Below are 24,022 nucleotides of genomic sequence, written 5' to 3'. Positions count from 1 at the left end.
TGGACACTGAATCTATCTGGAAACCTAAAAAGGTGACCCTTGTCTGAGGAATCAAAGAACTTTTTGGTAAATTGATCCTCCAACCAGGTTTTCCAAGAAACACTAGTTGATTCGTGTGAGATTCTGCAGAACGTAAAGACTGAGCTAGTACCAAGATATCATCCAAATAAGGAAACACTGCAATACCCCGCTCTCTGATTACAGAGAGTAGGGCACAAGAACCTTTGAAAAGATTCTTGGAGCTGTCGCTAGGCCAAAGGAAGAGCGACAATTTGGTACTGCTTGTCTAGAAAAGAGAATCTCAGAAACTGATAATGATCTGGATGAATCGGAATATGAAGATATGTATCCTGTAAGTCTATTGTGGACATATAATGCCCGTGCTGAACACAAAGGCAGAATAGTCCTTATAGTAACTATTTTGAAAGTTGGTACACTTACATAACGATTCAAAATTTTCAGATCCAGAACGGATCTGAATGAATTTTCTTTCTTTGGGACAATGAATAGATTTGAATAAAACCCAGACCGTGTTCCTGAAACGGAACCGGCATGATTACCCCTGAAAACTCAAGGTCTGAAACACACTTCAGGAAAGCCTAAGCCTTTACTGGATTTGCTGGGATGTGTAAGAGAAAATATCTTCTCACAGGAGGTCTTATTCTGAATCCTATTCGGTACCCCTGAGAGACAATACTCAGAATCCATTGATTTTGGACAGAATTTGTGCAAACATCCTTGAAAAATCTTAATCTGACCCCCTACTAGCTGAGCTGGAATGAGGGCCGCACCTTCATGAGGACTTGGGGGCTGGCTTTGGTTTCTTAAATGGCTTGGATTTATTCCAATTTGAAGAAGGTTTCCAACAGGAAACAGATTCCTTGGGGGAAGGATTAGATTTCTGTTCCTTAATTTGTCAAAAGGAACGAAAAAGATTAGAAGCTTTAGATTTACCCTTAGGTCTTTTATCCTGAGGCAAAAAAAACTCCCTTCCCCCAGTGACAGTTGAAATAATCGAATCCAACTGAGAACCAAATAACGTATTACCTTGGAAAGAAAGATAGCAATCTAGGCTTAAGTCATGTCAGCATTCCAAGATTTAAGCCACAAAGCTCTTATAGTTAAAAAACATAATTTATGCTTACCTGATAAATTCCTTTCTCCTGTAGTGTGATCAGTCCACGGGTCATCATTACTTCTGGGATATTATCTCCTCCCCAACAGGAAGTGCAAGAGGATCACCCAGCAGAGCTGCTATATAGCTCCTCCCCTCTACGTCACACCCAGTCATTCGACCAAGAACCAACGAGAAAGGAGAAGCTAAAGGGTGCAGTGGTGACTGGAGTATAATTTAAAAATTTAGACCTGCCATAAAAAACAGGGCGGGCCGTGGACTGATCACACTACAGGAGAAAGGAATTTATCAGGTAAGCATAAATTATGTTTTCTCCTGTTAAGTGTGATCAGTCCACGGGTCATCATTACTTCTGGGATACCAATACCAAAGCAAAAGTACACGGATGACGGGAGGGATAGGCAGGATCTTTATACAGAAGGAACCACTGCCTGAAGAACCTTTCTCCCAAAAATAGCCTCCGAAGAAGCAAAAGTGTCAAATTTGTAAAATTTGGAAAAAGTATGAAGCGAAGACCAAGTTGCAGCCTTGCAAATCTGTTCAACAGAGGCCTCATTCTTAAAGGCCCAAGTGGAAGCCACAGCTCTAGTGGAATGAGCTGTAATTCTTTCAGGAGGCTGCTGTCCAGCAGTCTCATAGGCTAAACGTATTATGCTACGAAGCCAAAAAGAGAGAGAGGTAGCCGAAGCTTTTTGACCTCTCCTCTGACCAGAGTAAACGACAAACAGTGAAGATGTTTGTCGAAAATCTTTAGTTGCCTGTAAATAAAATTTCAGGGCACGAACTACATCTAGATTGTGCAGAAGTCGTTCCATCTTTGAGGAAGGATTAGGACACAAGGATGGAACAACAATCTCCTGATTGATATTCCTGTTAGTGACTACCTTAGGTAAGAACCCAGGTTTAGTACGCAGAACTACCTTATCCGAGTGAAAAATCAGATAAGGAGAATCACAATGTAAGGCTGATAACTCAGAGACTCTTCGAGCCGAGGAAATAGCCATTAAAAATAGAACTTTCCAAGATAACAATTTTATATCAACGGAATGAAGGGGTTCAAACGGAACGCCCTGTAAAACGTTAAGAACAAGGTTTAAACTCCATGGCGGAGCAACATTTTTAAACACAGGCTTAATCCTGGTCAAAGCCTGACAAAAAGCCTGAACGTCTGGAACTTCTGACAGACGTTTGTGTAACAAAATGGACAGAGCTGAGATCTGTCCCTTTAAAGAACTAGCGGATAAGCCCTTTTCTAAACCCTCTTGTAGAAAAGACAATATCCTAGGAATCCTAACCTTACTCCAAGAGTAACCTTTGGATTCGCACCAATATAGGTATTTACGCCATATTTTATGATAAATCTTTCTGGTAACAGGCTTCCTAGCCTGTATCAGGGTATCAATTACTGACTCAGAGAATCCACGTTTTGATAAAATCAAGCGTTCAATCTCCAGGCAGTCAGCTTCAGAGAAATTAGATTTTGATGTTTGAAAGGACCCTGAATCAGAAGGTCCTGTCTCAGAGGCAGAGACCAAGGTGGACAGGATGACATGTCCACTAGATCTGCATACCAGGTCCTGCGAGGCCACGCAGGCGCTATTAGAATTACTGATGCTCTCTCCTGTTTGATTCTGGCGATCAATCGAGGAAGCATCGGAAAGGGTGGAAACACATAAGCTCTCCCGAAGGTCCAAGGTGCTGTCAAAGCATCTACTAGGGCCGCTCCCGGATCCCTGGATCTGGACCCGTAACGAGGAAGCTTGGCGTTCTGTCGAGACGCCATGAGATCTATCTCTGGTTTGCCCCAACGTCGAAGTATTTGGGCAAAGACCTCCGGATGAAGTTCCCACTCCCCCCGGATGAAAAGTCTGACGACTTAGGAAATCCGCCTCCCAGTTCTCCACTCCCGGAATGTGGATTGCTGAGAGATGGCAAGAGTGAGACTCTGCCCAACGAATTATCTTTGATACTTCCATCATCGCTAGGGAGCTTCTTGTTCCTCCTTGATGGTTGATGTAAGCTACAGTCGTGATGTTGTCCGACTGAAATCTGATGAACCCCCGAGTTGTTAACTGGGGCCAAGCCAGAAGGGCATTGAGAACTGCTCTCAATTCCAGGATGTTTATTGGCAGGAGACTCTCCTCCTGAGTCCATGATCCCTGAGCCTTCAGGGAATTCCAGACAGAGCCCCAACCTAACAGGCTGGCGTCTGTTGTTAAAATTGTCCAATTTGGCCTGCTGAATGGCATCCCCTTGGACAGATGTGGCCGAGAAAGCCACCACAGAAGAGAATTTCTGGTCTCTTGATCCAGATTCAGAGTGGGGGACAAATCTGAGTAATCCCCATTCCACTGACTTAGCATGCATAATTGCAGCGGTCTGAGGTGTAGGCGTGCAAAGGGGACTATGTCCATTGCCGCTACCATTAAGCCGATCACCTCCATACATTGAGCCACTGACGGGTGTTGAATGGAATGAAGGGCACGGCAGGCGTTTTGAAGTTTTGTTAACCTGTCTTCTGTCAGGTAAATCTTCATTTCTACAGAATCTATACGAGTCCCCAAGAAGGGAACTGTTGTGAGTGGAACGAGAGAACTCTTCTTTTCGTTTACCTTCCACCCATGCGATCTTAGAAATGCCAGTACAAACTCTGTATGAGACTTGGCAGTTTGAAAGCTTGAAGCTTGAATCAGAATGTCGTCTAGGTATGGAGCTACCGAGATTCCTCGCGGTCTTAGTACCGCCAGAAGAGCCCCCAAAACCTTTGTGAAGATTCTTGGAGCCGTAGCCAACCCGAATGGAAGAGCTACAAACTGGTAATGCCTGTCTAGGAAGGCAAACCTTAGATACCGGAAATGATCTCTGTGAATCGGTATGTGAAGGTAAGCATCCTTTAAATCCACTGTGGTCATGTACTGACCCTTTTGGATCATGGGTAGGATTGTCCGAATAGTTTCCATTTTGAACGATGGAACTCTTAGGAATTTGTTTAGGATCTTTAAATCCAAGATTGGTCTGAAGGTTCCTTCTTTCTTGGGAACCACAAACAGATTTGAGTAAAACCCCTGTCCGTGTTCCGACCGCGGAACCGGATGGATCACTCCCATTAATAAAAGATCTTGTACACAGCGTAGAAACGCCTCTTTCTTTATTTGGTTTGTTGACAACCTTGACAGATGGAATCTCCCTTTTGGGGGAGAGGATTTGAAGTCCAGAAGATATCCCTGAGATATGATCTCTAACGCCCAGGGATCCTGGACATCTCTTGCCCAAGCCTGGGCGAAGAGAGAAAGTCTGCCCCCCACTAGATCCGTTCCCGGATCGGGGGCCCTCAATTCATGCTGTCTTAGGGGCAGCAGCAGGTTTTCTGGCCTGCTTGCCCTTGTTCCAGGACTGGTTAGGTCTCCAGCCTTGTCTGTAGCGAGCAACAGCTCCTTCCTGTTTTGGTGCAGAGGAAGTTGATGCTGCTCCTGTCTTGAAATTACGAAAGGAACGAAAATTAGACTGTCTAGCCTTTGGCTTGGCTCTGTCTTGAGGCAGGGCGTGGCCTTTACCTCCTGTAATGTCAGCGATAATTTCTTTCAAACCGGGCCCGAATAAGGTCTGCCCTTTGAAAGGTATGTTGAGTAACTTAGATTTAGAAGTCACATCAGCTGACCAGGATTTTAGCCACAGTGCTCTGCGTGCCTGAATGGCGAATCCGGAATTCTTAGCCGTAAGTTTAGTTAAATGTACAACGGCATCTGAAACAAATGAATTAGCTAGCTTAAGTGTTTTAAGCTTGTTTGAAATTTCCTCTATAGTTATTGAGTCAAGAGTCTCTTCCAGGGACTCGGACCAAAAAGCTGATGCGGCCGTGACAGACGCAATACATGCAAGAGGTTGCAATATAAAACCTTGTTGAACAAACATCTTCTTAAGGTAACCTTCTAACTTTTTATCCATTGGATCAGAAAAAGCACAGCTATCCTCAACCGGGATAGTGGTACGCTTAGCCAGAGTCGAAACCGCTCCCTCCACCTTAGGGATCGTCTGCCATAAGTCCCGTGTGGTGGCGTCTATTGGAAACATTTTTCTAAATACAGGAGGGGGGGAAAAGGGCACACCGGGCCTATCCCACTCCTTAGTAATTATCTCTGTAAGCCTCTTAGGTATAGGAAATACGTCAGTACTCGCCGGTACCGCATAGTATCTATCCAGCCTACATAATTTCTCTGGAATTGCAACGGTGTTACAATCATTTAGAGCCGCTAATACCTCCCCTAACAGTACGCGGAGGTTTTCAAGCTTAAACTTAAAATTAGAAATGTCTGAATCCACTCTAATGGGATCAGAACCGTCACCTGCAGATTGAAGCTCTCCGTCCTCATGTTCCGCATACTGTGACCCAGTATCTGACATGGCCCTAGTATTATCAGCGCACTCTGTTCTCACCCCAGAGTGGTCCCGCTTCCCTCTAAGTTCTGGTAATTTAGACAAAACCTCAGCCATAACATTAGCCATGTCCTGCAATGTGATTTGTAATGGCCGCCCTGAAGTACCCGGCGTTACAATATCACGCATCCCCCGAGCGGGAGATGCAGGTACTGACACGTGAGGGGAGTTAGTCGGCATAACTTTCCTCTCGTTGTCTGGTGAATGCTGTTCAATTTGTACAGATTGGCTTTTATTTAAAGTAGCATCAATACAATTAGTACATAAATTTCTATTGGGCTCCACTTTGGCTTTAGCACATATAGCACAGAGATATTCCTCTGAGTCAGACATGTTTAACACACTAGCAAATAACCAGCAAACTTGGAAATACTTTTAATTCACTTTTATAAATAGTATGCAAAAACGCACTGTGCCTTTAAGAAGCACAGAAAGATATGACAGTTGAGTACAATAAAACAGATAATTTTATGAAAACAAACTTTTTTCCCAGTAAAAATACAATTTTAGCAAAGGATTGCTCCCATTAGTAATGGATAACTAGCCCTTTAATAGCAGAAAAAAAAAAAAAGTACAGAATGTAACGTTTTTTATCACAGTCAAGCACAATCTCACAGGACTGCTGTGAGTGATTACCTCCCTCAAAATAACTTTTGAAGACCCCTGAGCTCTGTAGAGACGAACCGGATCATGCAGGGAAGAAGAACAGACTTGTGACTGAATTTTTGATGCGTAGTAAAAGCGCCAAATTCAGCCCCTCCCCCTCACACACAACAGTGAGGGAGAGCAGCAAACTGTCATAAATCAAACAAAATGCCCGCCAAGTGGATAAAACTAATGCCCAAATAAGTTTTCACCCAGTACCTCAGAAAATAAACGATTTCACATGCCAGCAAAAAACGTTTAAGTTCAATAAATGTATTTGTCATAAAAAGCCTGCTGCAAGCCGTTTTTACTGCAAAATAGGCTAAAGCTTTATGTAAACAGTATTTCAGTGAAATGCCATTCCCCAGAATACTGAAGTGAAAATATACATACATGACAGCCTGATACCAGTTGCTACTACTGCATTTAAGGCTGAACTTACTTTATATAGGTATTTGCAGTATTTTCTAGTCAATTCCATTCTCAGAAAATAATATGCTGCTACATACCTCTTTGCAGGTGAACCTGCCCGCTGTCCCCTGATCTGAAGTTTACCTCACTCCTCAGATGGCCGAGAACAGCAACATGATCTTAACTACTCCGGTTAAAATCATACAGAAAATCTCAGGTAGACTCTTCTTCAAATTCTCCCTGAGAAGGAACAACACACTCCGGTGCTGTTTTAAAATAACAAACTTTTGATTGAAGTTATAAAAACTAAGTAAAATCACCACAGTCCTCTCACACATCCTATCTATTAGTTGGGTGCAAGAGAATGACTGGGTGTGACGTAGAGGGGAGGAGCTATATAGCAGCTCTGCTAGGTGATCCTCTTGCACTTCCTGTTGGGGAGGAGATAATATCCCAGAAGTAATGATGACCCGTGGACTGATCACACTTAACAGGAGAAACATAGATTTAACATCAATTTTGATGATATAAAAAATGGCATCACAAATAAAATTATTAGCATGTTGAAGCAAGCGAACAATGCTAGACAAATCAGAATCCAATTCTTGTTGCGCTAAATTTTCCAACCAAAAAGTTGATGCAGCTGCAACATCAGCCAAAGAAATTGCAGGCCTGAGAAGATGACCAGAATATAAATAGAATTTCCTTAGATAAGATTCAAGTTTCCTATCTAAAGGATCTTTAAAAGAAGTACTATATTCCATAGGAATAGTAGTACGTTTAGCAAGAGTAGAGCTAGCCCCATCAACTTTGGGGATCTTTTCCCAAAACGCCTATGTAACTGCTAGCAAAGGATACAATTTTTTAAACCTTGAAGAAGGATTAAAAGTAGTACCAAGTCTATTCCATTCCTTAGAAATCATATTAGAAATAGCATCAGGAACTGGAAAAACCTCTGGAGTAACCACAGCAGGTTTATAAACAGAATTTAAACGTTTACTAGTTTTAATATCAAGAGGACTAGTTTCCTCAATATCCAATGTAATCAACACTTCTTTTAACAAAAAATGAATATACTCCATTTTAAATAAATAAGTAGATTTGTCAGTGTCAATATCTGAGGAAGGATCTTCAGAATCAGATAGATCCTCATCAGAGGATAATTCAGTATGTTGTCGGTTACTTGAAATTTCATCAACTTTATGAGAAGTTTTAAAAGACCTTTTACGTTTATTAGAAGGCGTGATGGCTGACAAAGCCTTCTGAATAGAATCAGCAATAAAATCTTTTAGATTCACAGGTACATCTTGTACATTAGATGTTGAAGGAACAGCAACAGGCAATTTACTATTACTGATGGACACATTTTCTGCATATAAAAAAGTTTAACATGACAACTATGACAAACCACAGCTGGAGATATAATCTCCACAAGTTCACAACAAATGCACTTACCTTTGGTAGAACTGTTAGGCAGCAGGGTTCCAACAGTGATTTTTGAGACAGGATCAGATTGAGACATCTTGCAAATGTAAGAGAAAAAACAACATATAAAGCAAAATGATCAATTTCCTTATATGGCAGTTTCAGGAATGGGAAAAAAAATGCAAACAGCATAGCCCTCTGATAGAGAAAAAGGCAAGAGGCATATAGGAATGGGGCTTTAAATAATGAAAAATATTTGGCGCCAAGTATGACGTTCAACACAAACCGGAAAAAAATGTTGGTGCTAACATTAGAAAATGACACACTCGCGTCAATGAAGACGCAACTTTGTGAAAGGACTCTGTGTCGACTAAGACGCCGGAAATGTCAAATTTGCATAATCGAACGTAGCTTTGCGCCAAAAATGACGCAATATACTTTGCCATTTTGCGCCCTCGCGAGCCTAATTTTGCCCGCAAATTTAAAATAACAGTCAAATGAAAAAATTCTATACCCCAGGTAAGATTTTTTTCCCCCTAAAAAATGCATTTCCCAGATATGAAACGGACAGTCTGCAAAAGGAAAAAAGGGTCACTCAGGTCAAATTAAATTGTAATGATTCAGATACATCATGTAATTTTAAACAACTTTCCAATTTACTTCCATTAAAAAAAAATGTGCACATTCTTTTATATTTACACTTTTTGAGTCACCAGCTCCTACTGAGCATGTGCAAGAATTCAGAGACAATACGTATATCCATTTGTGATTGGCTGATTGCTATCACATGGTACAGGGGGAGTGCAAATATACTTAAGTTTGAAATTTGTTAGAAAAAAAATCTACTACTTATTTGAAATTCAGAGTAAATGCTATTGTATTGTCTTGTTATCTTGCATTTTTTGATTATGCAAATCTACTGTGTTTACTGGTCCTTGAAACCTGACTCATGGCAAATATAAGTACAATATATATATTTAGAACTTTATATTAATACATAAAGTGCCAAACCATAGCTGAGAGTGTCTTAAGTAATGAAAAACAGAATTTATTCTTACCTGATAAATTTCTTTCTTTCTCTTACAGGTGTATTCAGTCCACGGCTTCATCCTTACTTGTGGGATATTCTCAATCCCTACAGGAAATGGCAAAGAGAGCACACAGCAAAGCTGTCCATATAGCTCCCCTCAGGCTCCGCCCCCCCAGTCATTCGACCGACGGTTAGGAGAAAAAGGAGAACCATAGGGTGCAGTGGTGACTGTAGTTATTGTAAATTAAATTTGAACCTGACTTAAATATCAGGGCGGGCCGTGGACTGAATACACCTGTAAGAGAAAGAAATTTATCAGGTAAGCATAAATTCTGTTTTCTCTTACTTGGTGTATTCAGTCCACGGCTTCATCCTTACTTGTGGGATACCAATACCAAAGCAATAGGACACGGATGAAGGGAGGGAACAAGTCAGGTAACCTAAATGGAAGGCACCACTGCTTGCAAAACCTCTCTCCCAAAAATAGCCTCCGAAGAAGCAAAAGTATCGAATTTGTAAAATTTAGCGAATGTATGCAGTGAAGACCAAGTCGCTGCCTTACAAATCTGTTCAACAGAAGCCTCATTCTTGAAAGCCCATGTGGAAGCCACAGCTCTGGTGGAATGAGCTGTAATTCGTTCAGGAGGCTGCTTACCAGCAGTCTCATAAGCCAATCGTATGATGCTTTTCAGCCAGAATGAAAGAGAGGTAGCAGTCGCTTTCTGACCTCTCTTCTTACCAGAATACACAACAAAAAAGGATGATGTTTGTCTGAAATCTTTAGTTGCTTTTAAATAGAACTTTAAAGCACGAACCACATCAAGATTGTGCAACAGTCGTTCCGTCTTAGAAACTGGATTAGGGCACAGAGAAGGAACAATGATTTCCTGGTTAATATTCTTATTAGAAACCACCTTCGGAAGGAAACCAGGTTTAGTACGCAAAACAACCTTATCTGCATAGAACACCAGATAGGGTCAATCACACTGTAAAGCAGATAATTCTGAAACTCTTCGAGCAGAAGAGATAGCTACTAAAAACAAAACTTTCCAAGATAATAACTTGATATGTATGGAATGCAAAGGTTCAAACGGAACCCCTTGAAGAACTGAAAGAACTAAATTTAGACTCCATGGAGGAGCCACAGGTCTGTAGACAGGCTTGATTCTAACTAAGGCCTGTGCAAACGCTTGAACGTCTGGTACAGCTGCCAGACGCTTGTGTAACAGAATAGACAGAGCAGATATCTGTCCCTTTAAGGAACTAGCTGACAGACCTTTCTCCAAACCTTCTTGGAGAAAAGAAAATATCCTTGGAATCCGAGCTTTACTCCACGAGTAACCCTTGGATTCACACCAACAAAGATATTTCCGCCATATCTTATGGTAAATTTTCCTGGTGACAGGCTTTCTGGCCTGTATCAGAGTATCTATAACTGATTCAGAGAAACCCAGCTAAGATAGGATTAAGCGTTCAATCTCCCAGCAGTCAGTTGCAGAGAAACTAGATTTGGATGCTTGAAAGGACCTTGAATTAGAAGATCCTGCCTCAATGGCAGTTTCCATGGTGGGACCGATGACATGTCCACTAGGTCTGCATACCAAGTCCTGCATGGCCACGCAGGCGCTATCAGAATTACCGAAGCCTTCTCCTGTTTGATTCTGGCTATTAGCCGAGGGAGAAGAGGAAACTGTGGAAAGACATAAGCTAGACTGAATGACCAAGGCGCTATTAATGCATCTATCAATGCCGCCTTGGGATCCCTGGATATGGATCCGTAAAGGGGAAGTTTGGTGTTCTGACGGGACGCCATCAGATCCAACTGTGGAATGCCCCAAAGCTGGGTCAGCTGAGCAAAAACCTCCGGGTGGAGTTCCCACTCCCCCGGATGGAAAGTCTGACGACTTAGAAAATCCGCCAGTTGTCTACCCCTGGGATGTGAATAGCAGAAAGATGGCAGGAGTGATCCTCCGCCCATTTGATAATCTTGGATACTTCCTTCATCGCTAGGGAACTCTTTGTTCCCCCCCTGATGATTGATGTACACTACAGTCGTGATGTTGTCCGACTGAAATCTGATGAATTTGGCCCCTGCTAGTTGAGGCCACGCCTGGAGCGTGTTGAAAATCGCTCTCAGCTCCAAAATGTTTATCGGGAGAAGAGATTCTTCCCGAGACCATAGTCCCTGAGCCTTCAGGGAGTTCCAGACCGCACCCCAGCCTACCAGACTGGCATCGGTCATGACAATGATCCACTCCGGTCTGCAGAAACTCATTCCCTGAGACAGGTGAACTTGAGACAACCACCAGAGAAGAGAGTCTCTGGTTTTTTGGTCCATTTGAATTTGAGGAGATAAATCTGCGTAATCTCCATTCCACTGTTTGAGCATGCACAGTTGCAGTGGTCCGAGATGGATTCGGGCGAAAGGGACTACGTCCATCGCCGCAACCATTAAACCAATTACTTCCATGCACTGAGCCACGGAAGGCCGAGGAATGGAATGAAGAACTGGGCAAGTATTCAACAGTTTAGACTTTCTGACCTCTGTCAGAAAGATTTTAATTTCTACCGAGTCTATTAATGTTCCCAGAAAGGGAACCCTTGTGAGCGGGGACAGAGAACTCTTTTCTACGTTCACCTTCCACCCGTGAGACCTTAGAAAGGCCAGAACAATGTCCGTATGAGCCTTGGCTCTGTGAAAAGACGCCTGTATTAATATGTTGTCTAGGTAAGGTGCTACTGCAATGCCCCGTGGTCTTAGTACCGCCAGAAGGGACCCTAGCACCTTTGTGAAAATTCTGGGAGCGGTGGCCAACCCAAAAGGAATGGCCACGAACTGGTAATGTTTGTCCAGAAAGGCGAACCTTAGGAACTGATGGTGATCTTTGTGGATAGGTATATGTAGGTACGCATCCTTGAGATCCACGGTAGTCATATATTGACCTTCCTGGATCATCGGCAAGATTGTCCGAATGGTTTCCATCTTGAAAGACGGAACTCTGAGGAATTTGTTTAGAATTTTTAGATCCAGGATTGGCCTGAAAGTTCCTTCCTTCTTGGGAACTACGAACAGGTTTGAGTAAAAGCCCAGTCCTTGTTCTGCAATTGGAACTGGGTGTATCACTCCCATTTTTAGTAGATCTTCTACACAGCGTAAGAACGCCTGTTTCTTTGTTTGGTCTGAAGACAAACGAGAAACGTGGAACCTTCCCCTTGGGGGAGAGTCCTTGAATTCTAGAAGATACCCCTGAACAACTATTTCTAATGCATAGGGATCCGGAACATCTCTTGCCCAAGCCTGAGCAAAGAGAGAAAGTCTGCCCCCTATCAGATCCGATCCCGGATCGGGGGCTACCTCTTCATGCTGTCTTGGTAGCAGGAGCAGGCTTCTTGGCCTGTTTACCCTTATTCCAGCCCTGCAAGGGTCTCCAGGTTGCCTTGGGCTGGGAAGCGTTATCTTGCTTTGCTGCAGCAGAGGTTGCGGCAGGTCCGCTCCTGAAGTTGTGAAAATTAGCCTTGTTTTTGGCCTTAAACGGCCTATCTTGTGGAAGGGCATGGCCCTTGCCTCCAGTGATATCTGAAATAATTTCTTTCAGCTCTGGGCCGAAAAGGGTTTTCCCCTTGAAGGGAATATTTAACAGTTTTGTTTTGGACGACACATCCGCCGACCACGATTTGAGCCAAAGCGCTCGTCACGCCACAATGGCAAAACCCGAGTTTTTCGCTGCTAGCTTAGCCAATTGGAAAGCGGCATCAGTGATAAAATTAGCCAGCTTTAAAGCGTGAATTCTATCCATGACCTCAGCGTATGAAGTCTCCCGCCGGAGCGACTCCTCCAGGGCCTCGCACCAAAAAGCCGCTGCAGTAGTTACCGGAATAATGCAGGCAATTGGTTGAAGCAGAAAACCTTGCTGAACAAAAATTTTCTTCAGCAATCCTTCCAATTTTTTATCCATAGGATCTTTGAAAGCACAACTGTCCTCTATTGGTATAGTTGTACGCTTAGCCAGTGTTGAAACAGCCCCCTCTACCTTAGGGACCGTCTGCCACGTGTCCCGCCTAGGGTCGTTTATGGGGAACATTTTCTTAAAGATAGGTGGGGGAGCAAAGGGTACACCGGGTCTCTCCCACTCCCTAGTCACAATATCCGCCACCCTCTTTGGGATCGGAAATGCCTCAGTGTATACAGGGACCTCTAAATATAGGTCCATTTTACACAATTTTTCAGGGACCACCATGGGGTCACAATCATCCAGCGTAGCTAAAACCTCCTTAAGCAGGACGCGGAGGTGTTCCAGCTTAAATTTAAATGCTAAGGAATCTGAATCTGCCTGCTGAGAAACTTTTCCTGTGTCAGAAATTTCTCCCTCAGACAGCCCTTCCCTCACTGCTACCTCTGAGTTTTGTGAGGGTACTACAGATAAATTATTCAAAGCTTCAGTTTGCTCATCCTCTGTATTTAAAACTGAGCTATCGCGCTTTCTTGGAAAAACTGGCAGTTTGGATAAAAATGCTGCAAGTGAATTATCCATTACTGCTGCTAATTGCTGTAAAGTAATAGGGGCCAATGCGCTAGCGGTACTAGGCATCGCTTGCGCGGGCGTAACTGGTGTAGACACATGGGGGGAGGAAGGAGGACTATCCTCATTACCCTCCGTTAAGGAATCATCTTGGGCAGCATTTTTAATTGTCACTGGATGATCCTTAAAATGCTTAGATGTTTTTGCACACTTTAAACATAAATGCAATGGGGGTACTGCCATGGCTTTTGAACATAAAGAACAAGGTCTATCTGAAGGCTCAGACATGTTTGACAGACTCAGACAACAGTAAAATATTGAAAAAAATACTTTTTGAAAAAACGTTACTGTCTCTTTAAATATTAAAAAGGCACACACTTTTTTACCAAATCATCAAAAAACATCCGATCTTAATGATATTTTCACCACATGATCGTAATGCCTTGAAATGATTGCACACAAGTTTTCAAATCGTTTAACCCCTTAATGCCCAAACCGGAGCAAAATGAAGTTAATACCCGGTTTAACCCACTACAGTACTATGCCACAGTCTTTGCTGTGGCTTTACCTTCCTTTAGGGTTAATTGAAGGTGTAAATTAAGCCTCCCTGAAGTCCTCCTGTACTCTAAAGGCTCTGCACATGAAGCTGCGTGGAGCCGTGTTGCAAATCAACTGTGCAATTGAGGCGCGAAAATGAGGCCCCCTCCTTCCTTCTCCAGAGTTATGGGGCCTTCCTGAGTCAGATTAGCTGTCTTATAATATGTCAGGCGTAAAAAAGTCCCAAAAAGTGTTTTCAACGTTTAAAAAATATAAGATTACCTTAATAAAGTAATCGATTTAGCCCATCACAGTGTCTGCCAGTATTAAAGCCCTTAACTAAAGCCATCATTCTATACTGTGTCTCAGAAAATGGCTTACCTTCCCTCATGGGATATCTGTCAGTCTTCTAGCACTACCAGGTCTTGTTAGAAAAAATGACTGAACATACCTTAAGCAGTATAAGCCTGCAAACTGTTCCCCCCAACTGAAGTTCTCCTGTACTCAACAGTCCTGTGTGGGAACAGCCATGGATTTTACTTACAACATGCTAAAATCTTTTTCCTCTCAGCAGAAATCTTCATCACTTTCTGCCTCAGAGTAAATAGTACAAACCGGAACTATTTTAAAATAAACTTTTGATTGAAGAAATAAAAACTACAAATCTAACACCACATACTCTTTACCCTCCCGTGGAGATGCTACTTGTTAGAGCGACAAAGAGAATGACTGGGGGGGGGGGGCGGAGCCTGAGGGGAGCTATATGGACAGCTTTGCTGTGTGCTCTCTTTGCCACTTCCTGTAGGGATTGAGAATATCCCACAAGTAAGGATGAAGCCGTGGACTGAATACGCCAAGTAAGAGAAACATACTTACCAAAAGACACCCAGCCACAAATAGCAGATAGCCAAACCAGTACTGAAACAGTTATCAGTAGAGGTAATGGAATATGAGAGTATATCGTCGATCTGAAAAGGGAGGTAGGAGATGAATCTCTATGACAGATAACAGAGAACCTATGAAATCGATCTCCCGTGAAGAAAACCATTGCATTCAATAGGTGATACTCCCTTCACATCCCTCTGACATTCACTGTACTCTAAGAGGAACCGGGCTTCAAAATGCTGAGAAGCGCATATCAACGTAGAATCTAAGCACAAACTTACTTCACCACCTCCATAGGAGGCAAAGTTTGTAAAACTGAATTGTGGGTGTGGTGAGGGGTGTATTTATAGGCATTTTGAGGTTTGGGAAACTTTGCCCCTCCTGGTAGGATTGTATATCCCATATGTCACTAGCTCATGGACTCTTGCCAATTACATGAAAGAAAGAAAGATATTTTAACTCAAAATGTCTTAAGTATTTACACCCCATTGTAAAGGACTTTAAGCAGCAAATCAGTATGCCTGTCCCTGGACTTACAAGGGAGCGTGCCTCATGCACACTCATTTCCCTATTCAGTTTAAGGAATTTTACTATAAAATCTCATGAGATCACAGTAAAAAAAGTTCATGCCCTCAGCACTGCTGATTGGCTGCTGTTCATTTCTCCCTTTTTTTTTTTACCTGCAGCTGAGCAGTAACTGAAGTATAACTTTTTACACAGCTCTTACTCTGGTGAGCTAAGGAAATTGTGAGGTAAAATATCTTCCTTTTTTACATAGAGCTGTTCAGGTGATATTTTCCTGTCAGCGGTTTACAGGTATAATGCATCACTTTCAAGTGATTTAGCATATAAGTATTATGTCCCTTTAAAGGGACAGTAATAAACAAGATTCGGTATTTCAAACAACTCGCATAATCATCTCCTATACCTGGGCTGAAGTTTTCTTGTGCTTTACAGCTATCACTTTAATTTTTGGATCGTCGAGAAGAGATGGATCTTCTGGTTTGGCCCTAAAATCCAGATATAAAATATTAAAGAAAATTTATGTCCATTAAGCTGCAAACGTTTATGTTTCTTCCTAAATTTGATTTAATATTAAAAAAACAAAAACGAACACAGTGCCTATCCTTAACAGGTGTCAGGTCCCTTCCTTTATAAAGCTGCAACGTGCTCCCTAAAGGAAAGCTGCCAGTGATACACAAAAGTGATGCTGTTTTATTCTAAAACAATGAATTACAGTGGTAATAGGTTTTATAAACACATTTACTTGCAAGAAGTCAATTAGTTACACTTGCAATGAGGGGACAAATTGCTGACTGGCTTATCAGGCCATACAATATATTCTAATCAGTAACAGTAATATTTAAACAGTTTCTTTCTCACCAAGGACGGTCTGGGGAACCCAGAGGGCTGTATGCAGTGATCACAATTCCTTTAGATTGGCAGTAATCTACTAGCTTCTTCTGAGTCAGATAAGGGTGGCATTCAATCTGCAATGAACACATTTATTTAGTTGTTAACACAGAAATTATAAATTCATCAAATTTTCCCCAAAAAAATTATAAACAGTTGGCCCGTTATTGAAAAGTTATGAAACTTAATGCTTGCAAAAAAAAAAATAAAGTTGGTTTGTGTGTTAAAATGGGCACTATTACATTCTTTTCTTCAGTCAAGAAAAGCTTTTGAATGTTCAAATTTACACTATTCAATTAAGAATTAACCATGTCATTGTCATTTGATTAATTCTGGTGTCGAACAAGAAGTATGTAAGCTTCACTTTTCTTCTTGACGAGTCCTGACCCCAACTATAAATAAAAACAGTAATATGTGCGGATGCTGGCTTGTAGTAGTAGCATTACTTATAAAAAAAAAAAAAAAAATTAAACAACTTTCGAATTTACTTCTGTTATCGAATTTTACTTTGTCCTCTTGGTATCCATTGTTGAAAAGCATACCAAATTAGCTCAGGAGCAGCAATGCACTACTAAACTAGCTGCTGATTGGTGGCTGTGCATACATGCTTCTTGTCATTGGTTCACCAGATATGTTCAGCTAGCTCCCAGTACTGGACTTGCTTCCTCAACAAAAGATACAAAGAGAATGAAGCAAATTTGACAATAAGTAAATTGGAAAGTTGTTTAACATATGCACTGAATCGTGGATTTGTGTTAAATTCTGAATGATCCTTTTAACAAATATCAGACAAAACAAAAACATTTTCTCATGACAAATGATTTATGAAAAAAAATTAAAAAGTAAATTCATGCTTACCTGATAATTTAATTTCTTCTATGGTACGACGAGTCCATGGATTCATCCTTTACATGTGGGATATTATCCTCCTGCTAACAGGAAGTGGCAAAGAGCACCATAGCAGAGCTGTCTATATAGCTCCTCCCTTAGCTCCACCCCCCAGTCATTCAACCAAAGGTATAGGAAGAAAAAGGAGAAACTAAAAGGTGCAGAGGTGACTGAAGTTTTGAATCAAAAAAATATAATCTGTCTTAAAATGACAGGGCGGGCCGTGGACTTGTCGTACCATAGAAGAAATCAATTTATCAGGTAAGCATAAATTTACTTTTCTTCTATAAGGTACGACGAGTCCACGGATTCATCCTTTACTTGTGGGATACAATACCAAAGCTATAGGACACAGATGAACAGGAAGGACAATACAGATGCCTAAACAGAAGACACCACTGTTTAAAGAACTCCCAAAAATAGCCTCCGAAGAAGCAAAAGCATCAAATTTGTAAAATTTGTAAAAGATATGAAGCAAGGACCAAGTCGCAGTCTTACAAATCTGTTCAGCAGAAGCATCATTTTTAAAAGCCCATGTGGAAGCCACCGCTCTAGTAGAGTGAGCTGTAATTCTTTCAGGAGGCTGCTGTCCAGCAGTCTCGTATGCCAAACGGATGATGCTTTTCAGCCAAAAAGAAAGAGGTAGCCGTAGCTTTTTTACCTCTACGCTTTCCAGAATAGACAACAAACAGAGAAGATGTTTGACGGAAATCTTTGGTTGCTTGCAAGTAAAACTTCAAAGCACGAACCACATCCAAGTTGTGCAACAGACGCTCCTTCTTAGAGGAAGAATTAGGACACAGGGAAGGAACAACAATTTCTTGATTAATATTCTTATTAGTAATAACCTTAGGAAGGAATCCAGGTTTGGTACGCAGAACCACCTTATCAGAATGGAAAACAAGATAAGGCAAATCACATTGCAATGCAGATAGTTCAGAAACTCTTCGAGCCGAAGAGACAGCAACTAAAAACAGAACTTTCCAAGATAGAAGCTTAATATCTATGGAATGCATAGGTTCAAACGGAACCCCTTAAAGAACTAAATTCAAACTCCATGGCGGAGCAACAGATTTAAACACAGGTTTGATTCTAACTAAAGGCTGACAGAACGACTGAACGTCTGGAACATCTGCCAGATGCTTGTGCAGTAAAATTGACAAAGAAGATATTTGTCCCTTTAAGGAACTAGCTGATAACCCCTTCTCCAATCCTTCTTGGAGAAAGGACAAAATCCTAGGAATCCTTATCTTACTCCATGAGTAGCCTTTGGATTCGCACCAATAAAGATATTCACGCCATATCTTATGATACATTTTCCTAGTGACAGGCTTTCGAGCCTGAATCAAGGTATCTATGACCGACTCAGAGAATCCCCGCTTAGATAGAATCAAGCATTCAATCTCCAGGCAGTCAGCCGCAGAGAAACTAGATTTGGATGCTGCAACGGAGTTTGAACGAGAAGGTCCTGTCTCAGTGGCAGAGTCCACGGTGGTAGAGATGACATGTCCACCAGATCTGCATACTAAGTCCTGCGTGGCCACGCAGGTGCTATCCAAATCACCGAAGCTCTCTCCTGTTTGATTCTGGCGATCAGACGAGGAAGGAGAGGAAATGGTGGAAACACATAAGCCAGGTTGAACGACCAAGGTTGAACGACCAAGGTACTGCTAGAGCATCTATCAGTAATGCTTGAGGATCCCTTGATCTAGACCCGTAACAAGGAAGTTTGGTATTCTGACGAGATGCCATCAGATCCAATTCTGGTATGCCCCATTGATGAATCAATTGTGCAAACACCTCCGGATGAAGTTCCCCACTCCCCCGGATGAAATGTCTGACGACTTAGAATATCCGCTTCCCAGTTCTCCACTCCTGGGATATAGATTGCTGATAGATGGCAAGAGTGAGCCTTTGCCCATCTAATTATTTTAGAAACCTCTATCATCGCTAGAGAACTCTTTGTTCCCCCTGATGATTGATATATGCTACAGTCGTGATATTGTGCGACTGGAATATTATGAATCTGGCCAACGCCAGCTGAGGCCACGCCTGAAGCGCATTGAATATCGCTCTCAGTTCTAGAATATTTATCGGGAGGAGAGCCTCCTCCTGAGTCCACATACCTTGTGCTTTCAGGGCATTCCAGACTGCACCCCAACCAAAAAGGCTGGCGTCCGTCGTCACTATGACCCATGCTGGCCTGCGGAAACACATTGCCTGGGACAGATGATCCTGTGACAACCACCAAAGAAGAGAGTCTCTGGTCTCCTGATCCAGATTTATCTGAGGAGATAAATTTGCATAATCCCCATTCCACTGATTTAGCATGCATAGTTGCAGTCGTCTGAGATGCAAGCGAGCAAACAGAACTATGTCCATTGCCGCTACCATTAGTCTGATTACCTCCATACACTGAGCCATGGACGGCTGAGGAATGGAATGAAGAGCTCGGCAGGTGGTTAAAATCTTTGATTTCCTGACCTTCGTCAGAAAAATTCTCATGTCTACCGGATCTATCAGAGTTTCCAGGAATGGAACTCTTGTGAGGGGAATAAGTGAACTCTATTTTACGTTCACCTTCCACCCGTGAGATCTTAGAAAAGCCAACACAATGTCAGTGTGAGATTTGGCTAGTTGGTAAGTGGACGCCTGAATTAAGATATAGTCTAGATAAGGCGCCACTGTTATGCCCCGCGGCCTTAGAACCGCCAGAAGGGACCCTAGCACCTTTGTGAAAATTCTGGGAGCTGTGGCCAACCCGAAGGGAAGAGCCACAAACTGGTAATGCTTGTCCAGAAAGGCGAACCTGAGGAACTGGCGATGATCTTTGTGGATAGGGATGTGCAGATACGCATCCTTTAAATCCACGGTGGTCATATATTGACCCTCCTGGATCATTGGTAAAATAGTCCGAATGGTCTTCATCTTGAAGGATGGGACTGAGGAATTTGTTTAGGATCTTGAGATCTAAAATTGGTCTGAAGGTTCCCTCTTTTTTGGGAACCACAAACAGATTGGAGAAAAACCCCTGCCCCTGTTCTGATTTTGGAACTGGACATATTGCTCCCATGGTATATAGGTCTTCTACTTTTTGTCTGGTTTACAGACAATCGAGAAAGATGGAATCTCCCCCTTGGAGGAGAATCTTTGAAATCTAGAAGATACCCCTGGGTCACGATTTCTAAAGCCCAGGAGTCCTGAACGTTTCTTGCCCAAGCCTAAGCTGTCTTGGTGGCAGCAGCGGGCTTCTTGGCCTGTTTACCCTTGTTCCAAGTTTGGTTAGGTCTCCAGACTGACTTGGATTGAGCAAAACTCCCCTCCTGCTTTGTGGCAGGGGAAGAGGTAGAGGGACCACCTTTGAAGTTTCGAAAGGAACGAAAATTATTTTGTTTGGTCCTCATCTTATTTGTCTTATCCTGAGGAAGGGCATGGACTTTTCCTCCAGTGATGTCTGCAATGATCTCTTTCAGTTCAGGCCCGAATAGGGTCATGACTATAGGGATGGCTAAAAGCTTAGATTTTGATGACACATCAGCAGACCAGGACTTAAGCCATAACGCTCTACGCGCTAGAATGGCAAAACCCGAATTCTTTGCCGCTAATTTAGCCAGTTGAAAAGCGGCATCTGTAATGAAAGAATTAGCTAGCTTAAGCGCCCTAATTCTATCCAGAATATCATCTAATGGGGTCTCAACCTGAAGAGCCTCCTCTAGAGCCTCGAACCGAAACGCAGCTGCAGTAGTTACAGGAACAATGCACGCTATAGGTTGCAGAAGAAAACCCTGATGAATAAATATTTTCTTTAGAAGGCCCCCTAATTTTTTTATCCATAGGATCTTTGAAAGCACAACTGTCCTCAATAGGTATAGTTGTACGCTTAGCCAGGTTAGAAATAGCTCCCTCAACCTTAGGGACCGTCTGCCACGAATCCCTAATTGTATCTGATATGGGAAACATTTTCTTAAAGGTAGGAGGGGGAGAAAAGGGAATACCTGGTCTATCCCACTCCTTTGTAACAATGTCTGAAATCCCCTTAGGGACCGGAAAAACATTAGTTTAAGTAGGAACCTCTAGATATCTATCCATTTTACACAATTTCTCTGGTGGAACTACAATAAGGTCACAATCATCCAGAGTCGCTAAAACCTCCCTGAGCAACAGGCGGAGGTGCTCTAGCTTAAATTTAAAAGCCGTTATATCTGAATCTGTCTGAGGGAACATCTTTCCTGAATCAGAAATCTCTCCCTCAGACAGCAAATCCCTCACCCCCAACTCAGAACATTGTGATGGTACATCGGAGATGGCTAATAAAGCGTCAGAGGGCTCAGCATTTACTCTTACACCGGACCTACTGCGCTTCCCCTGCAACCCAGGCAGCTTAGATAATACCTCTGTGAGGGTAGAATTCATAACTGTGGCCACATCTTGCAGGGTGAAGGAATTAGACGCACTAGAAGTACTTGGCGTCTCTTGTGCGGGCGTTAATGGTTGTGACACTTGGGGAGAATTAGATGGCATAACCTGATTCCCTTCTGACTGAGAATCATCCTGCAACATACTTTTATTAGCTAAAATGTTATTTGCAATTAATTGCCCTTTCAGTGCATGAGGGACACATTTTAAGTGGGGGTTCCACAATGGCTTCTAAACACATTGAACATTGGCTTTCCTCAATGTCAGACATGTTAAACAGGCTAGTAATAACACAAACAGGCTTGAAAAAAAAAAACACAATTTATGCTTACCTGATAAATGTATTTCTCTTGTGGTGTATCCAGTCCACGGATTCATCCATTACTTGTGGGATATTCTCCTTCCCAACAGGAAGTTGCAAGAGGAAACCCACAGCAGAGCTGTTATATAGCTCCTCCCCTAACTGCCATATCCAGTCATTCGACCGAAACAAGCCGAGAAAGGAGAAACCATAGGTTGCAGTGGTGACTGTAGTTTAATATAAAATTTTGACCTGCCTTAAAATGACAGGGCGAGCTGTGGACTGGATACACCACAAGAGAATAAATTTATCAGGTAAGCATAAATTGTGTTTTCTCTTGTAAGGTGTATCCAGTCCACGGATCATCCATTACTTGTGGGATACCAATACCAAAGCTAAAGTACACGGATGAAGGGAGGGACAAGGCAGGTACTTAAACGGAAGGCACCACTGCCTGTAAAACCTGTCCCCCAAAAATAGCCTCCAAAGAAGCAAAAGTATCAAATTTGTAGAATTTTGAAAAAGTATGAAGCGAAGACCAAGTCGCCGCCTTGCAAATCTGTTCAACAGAAGCCTCATTTTTAAAGGCCCAAGTGGAAGCCACAGCTCTAGTAGAATGAGCTGTAATCCTTTCAGGAGGCTGCTGTCCAGCAGTCTCATAGGCTAAGCGGATTATGCTTCTTAGCCAAAAAGAAAGAGAGGTTGCCGAAGCCTTTTGACCTCTTCTCTGTCTAGAGTAAACAACAAACAAAGCAGATGTTTGACGAAAATCTTTAGTAGCTTGTAAGTAAAACTTTAAAGCACGAACCACGTCCAGATTATGTAAAAGATGTTCCTTCTTTGAAGGAGGATTAGGACACAATGATGGAACAACAATCTCTTGATTGATATTCTTAGTAGATACCACCTTAGGCAAAAACCCAGGTTTTGTACGCAGAACTACCTTATCTGCATGGAAGATCAGATAAGGAGAATCACATTGTAAAGCAGATAACGGAGACTCTACGAGCTGAGGAAATAGCCATCAAAAAAAGAACTTTCAAAGATAAAAACTTGATATCTATGGAATGAAGAGGTTCAAACGGAACCCCTTGAAGAACTTTAAGAACCAAATTTAAGCTCCATGGGGGAGCAACAGGTTTAAACACAGGCTTGATTCTAACCAACGCCTAACAAAACGCCTGAACGTCTGGAAAATCCGCCAGACGCTTGTGCAAAAGAATAGACAGTGCAGAGATCTGTTCCTTCAAAGAACTAGCTGATAATCCTTTCTCCAAACTATCTTGGAGAAAAGATAATATCCTGGGAATCTTAACCTTACTCCATGAGTAACTCTTGGATTCACACCAATAAAGATATTTACGCCATATCTTGTGGTAGATTTTCCTGGTAACAGGCTTTCGTGCCTGTATTAAGGTATCAATGACAGACTCTGAAAAGCCACGCATTGATAAAATCAAGCGTTCAATCTGAATGCAGTCAGTCTCAGAGAAATTAGATTTGGATGATGGAAAGGACCTTGAAGTAGAAGGTCTCGTCTCAAAGGCAGAGTCCAAGGTGGAAAAGATGACATGTCCACTAGGTCTGCATACCAGGTCCTGCGTGGCCACGCAGGCGCTATAAAAATCACAGATGCTCTCTCCTGCTTGATTCTGGCAATCAGTCGAGGGAGCAGAGGAAACGGTGGAAACACGTAAGCCAGGTTGAAAAACCAAGGCGCTGCTGGAGCAACTATCAGCGTCGCTTCCGGGTCCCTGGACCTGGATCCGTAATAAGGAAGCTTCGCGTTCTGGCGAGTTGCCATGAGATCCAGTTCTGGTTTGCCCCAACGATGAATCAATTGAGCAAACACCTCCGGATGGAGTTTCCACTCCCCCGGATGAAAAGTCTGACGACTTTAGAAAATCCACCTCCCAGTTCTCTACACCTGGGATATGGATCGCTGATAGGTGGCAAGAGTGTTTCTCTGCCCAGCGAATTAT

General features: G+C 42.4%; 1 protein-coding gene across 1 annotated transcript in view; it reads right to left on the bottom strand.

Annotated features, from left to right (window-relative positions):
* Window positions 1–24,022, bottom strand: part of LOC128664194 (aldo-keto reductase family 1 member B1) — a 273,590-nt gene that overhangs the window by 116,302 nt on the left and 133,266 nt on the right. The window contains exons 6-7 of the mRNA XM_053718958.1: window positions 16,406–16,512; window positions 15,951–16,032 (exon numbers count right to left, since the gene is read on the bottom strand). Coding sequence (XP_053574933.1) covers window positions 15,951–16,032; window positions 16,406–16,512 — 189 coding nt within the window. The remainder of the gene's footprint in view (window positions 1–15,950; window positions 16,033–16,405; window positions 16,513–24,022) is intronic.

The sequence above is a fragment of the Bombina bombina genome, chromosome 6 (genome assembly GCF_027579735.1).
Source record: "Bombina bombina isolate aBomBom1 chromosome 6, aBomBom1.pri, whole genome shotgun sequence".
In the NCBI taxonomy this organism is placed as follows: Eukaryota; Metazoa; Chordata; class Amphibia; order Anura; family Bombinatoridae; genus Bombina; species Bombina bombina.
Note: the sequence above shows the minus strand (reverse complement) of the source record. Positions and strands in the feature narration are given on the sequence as shown.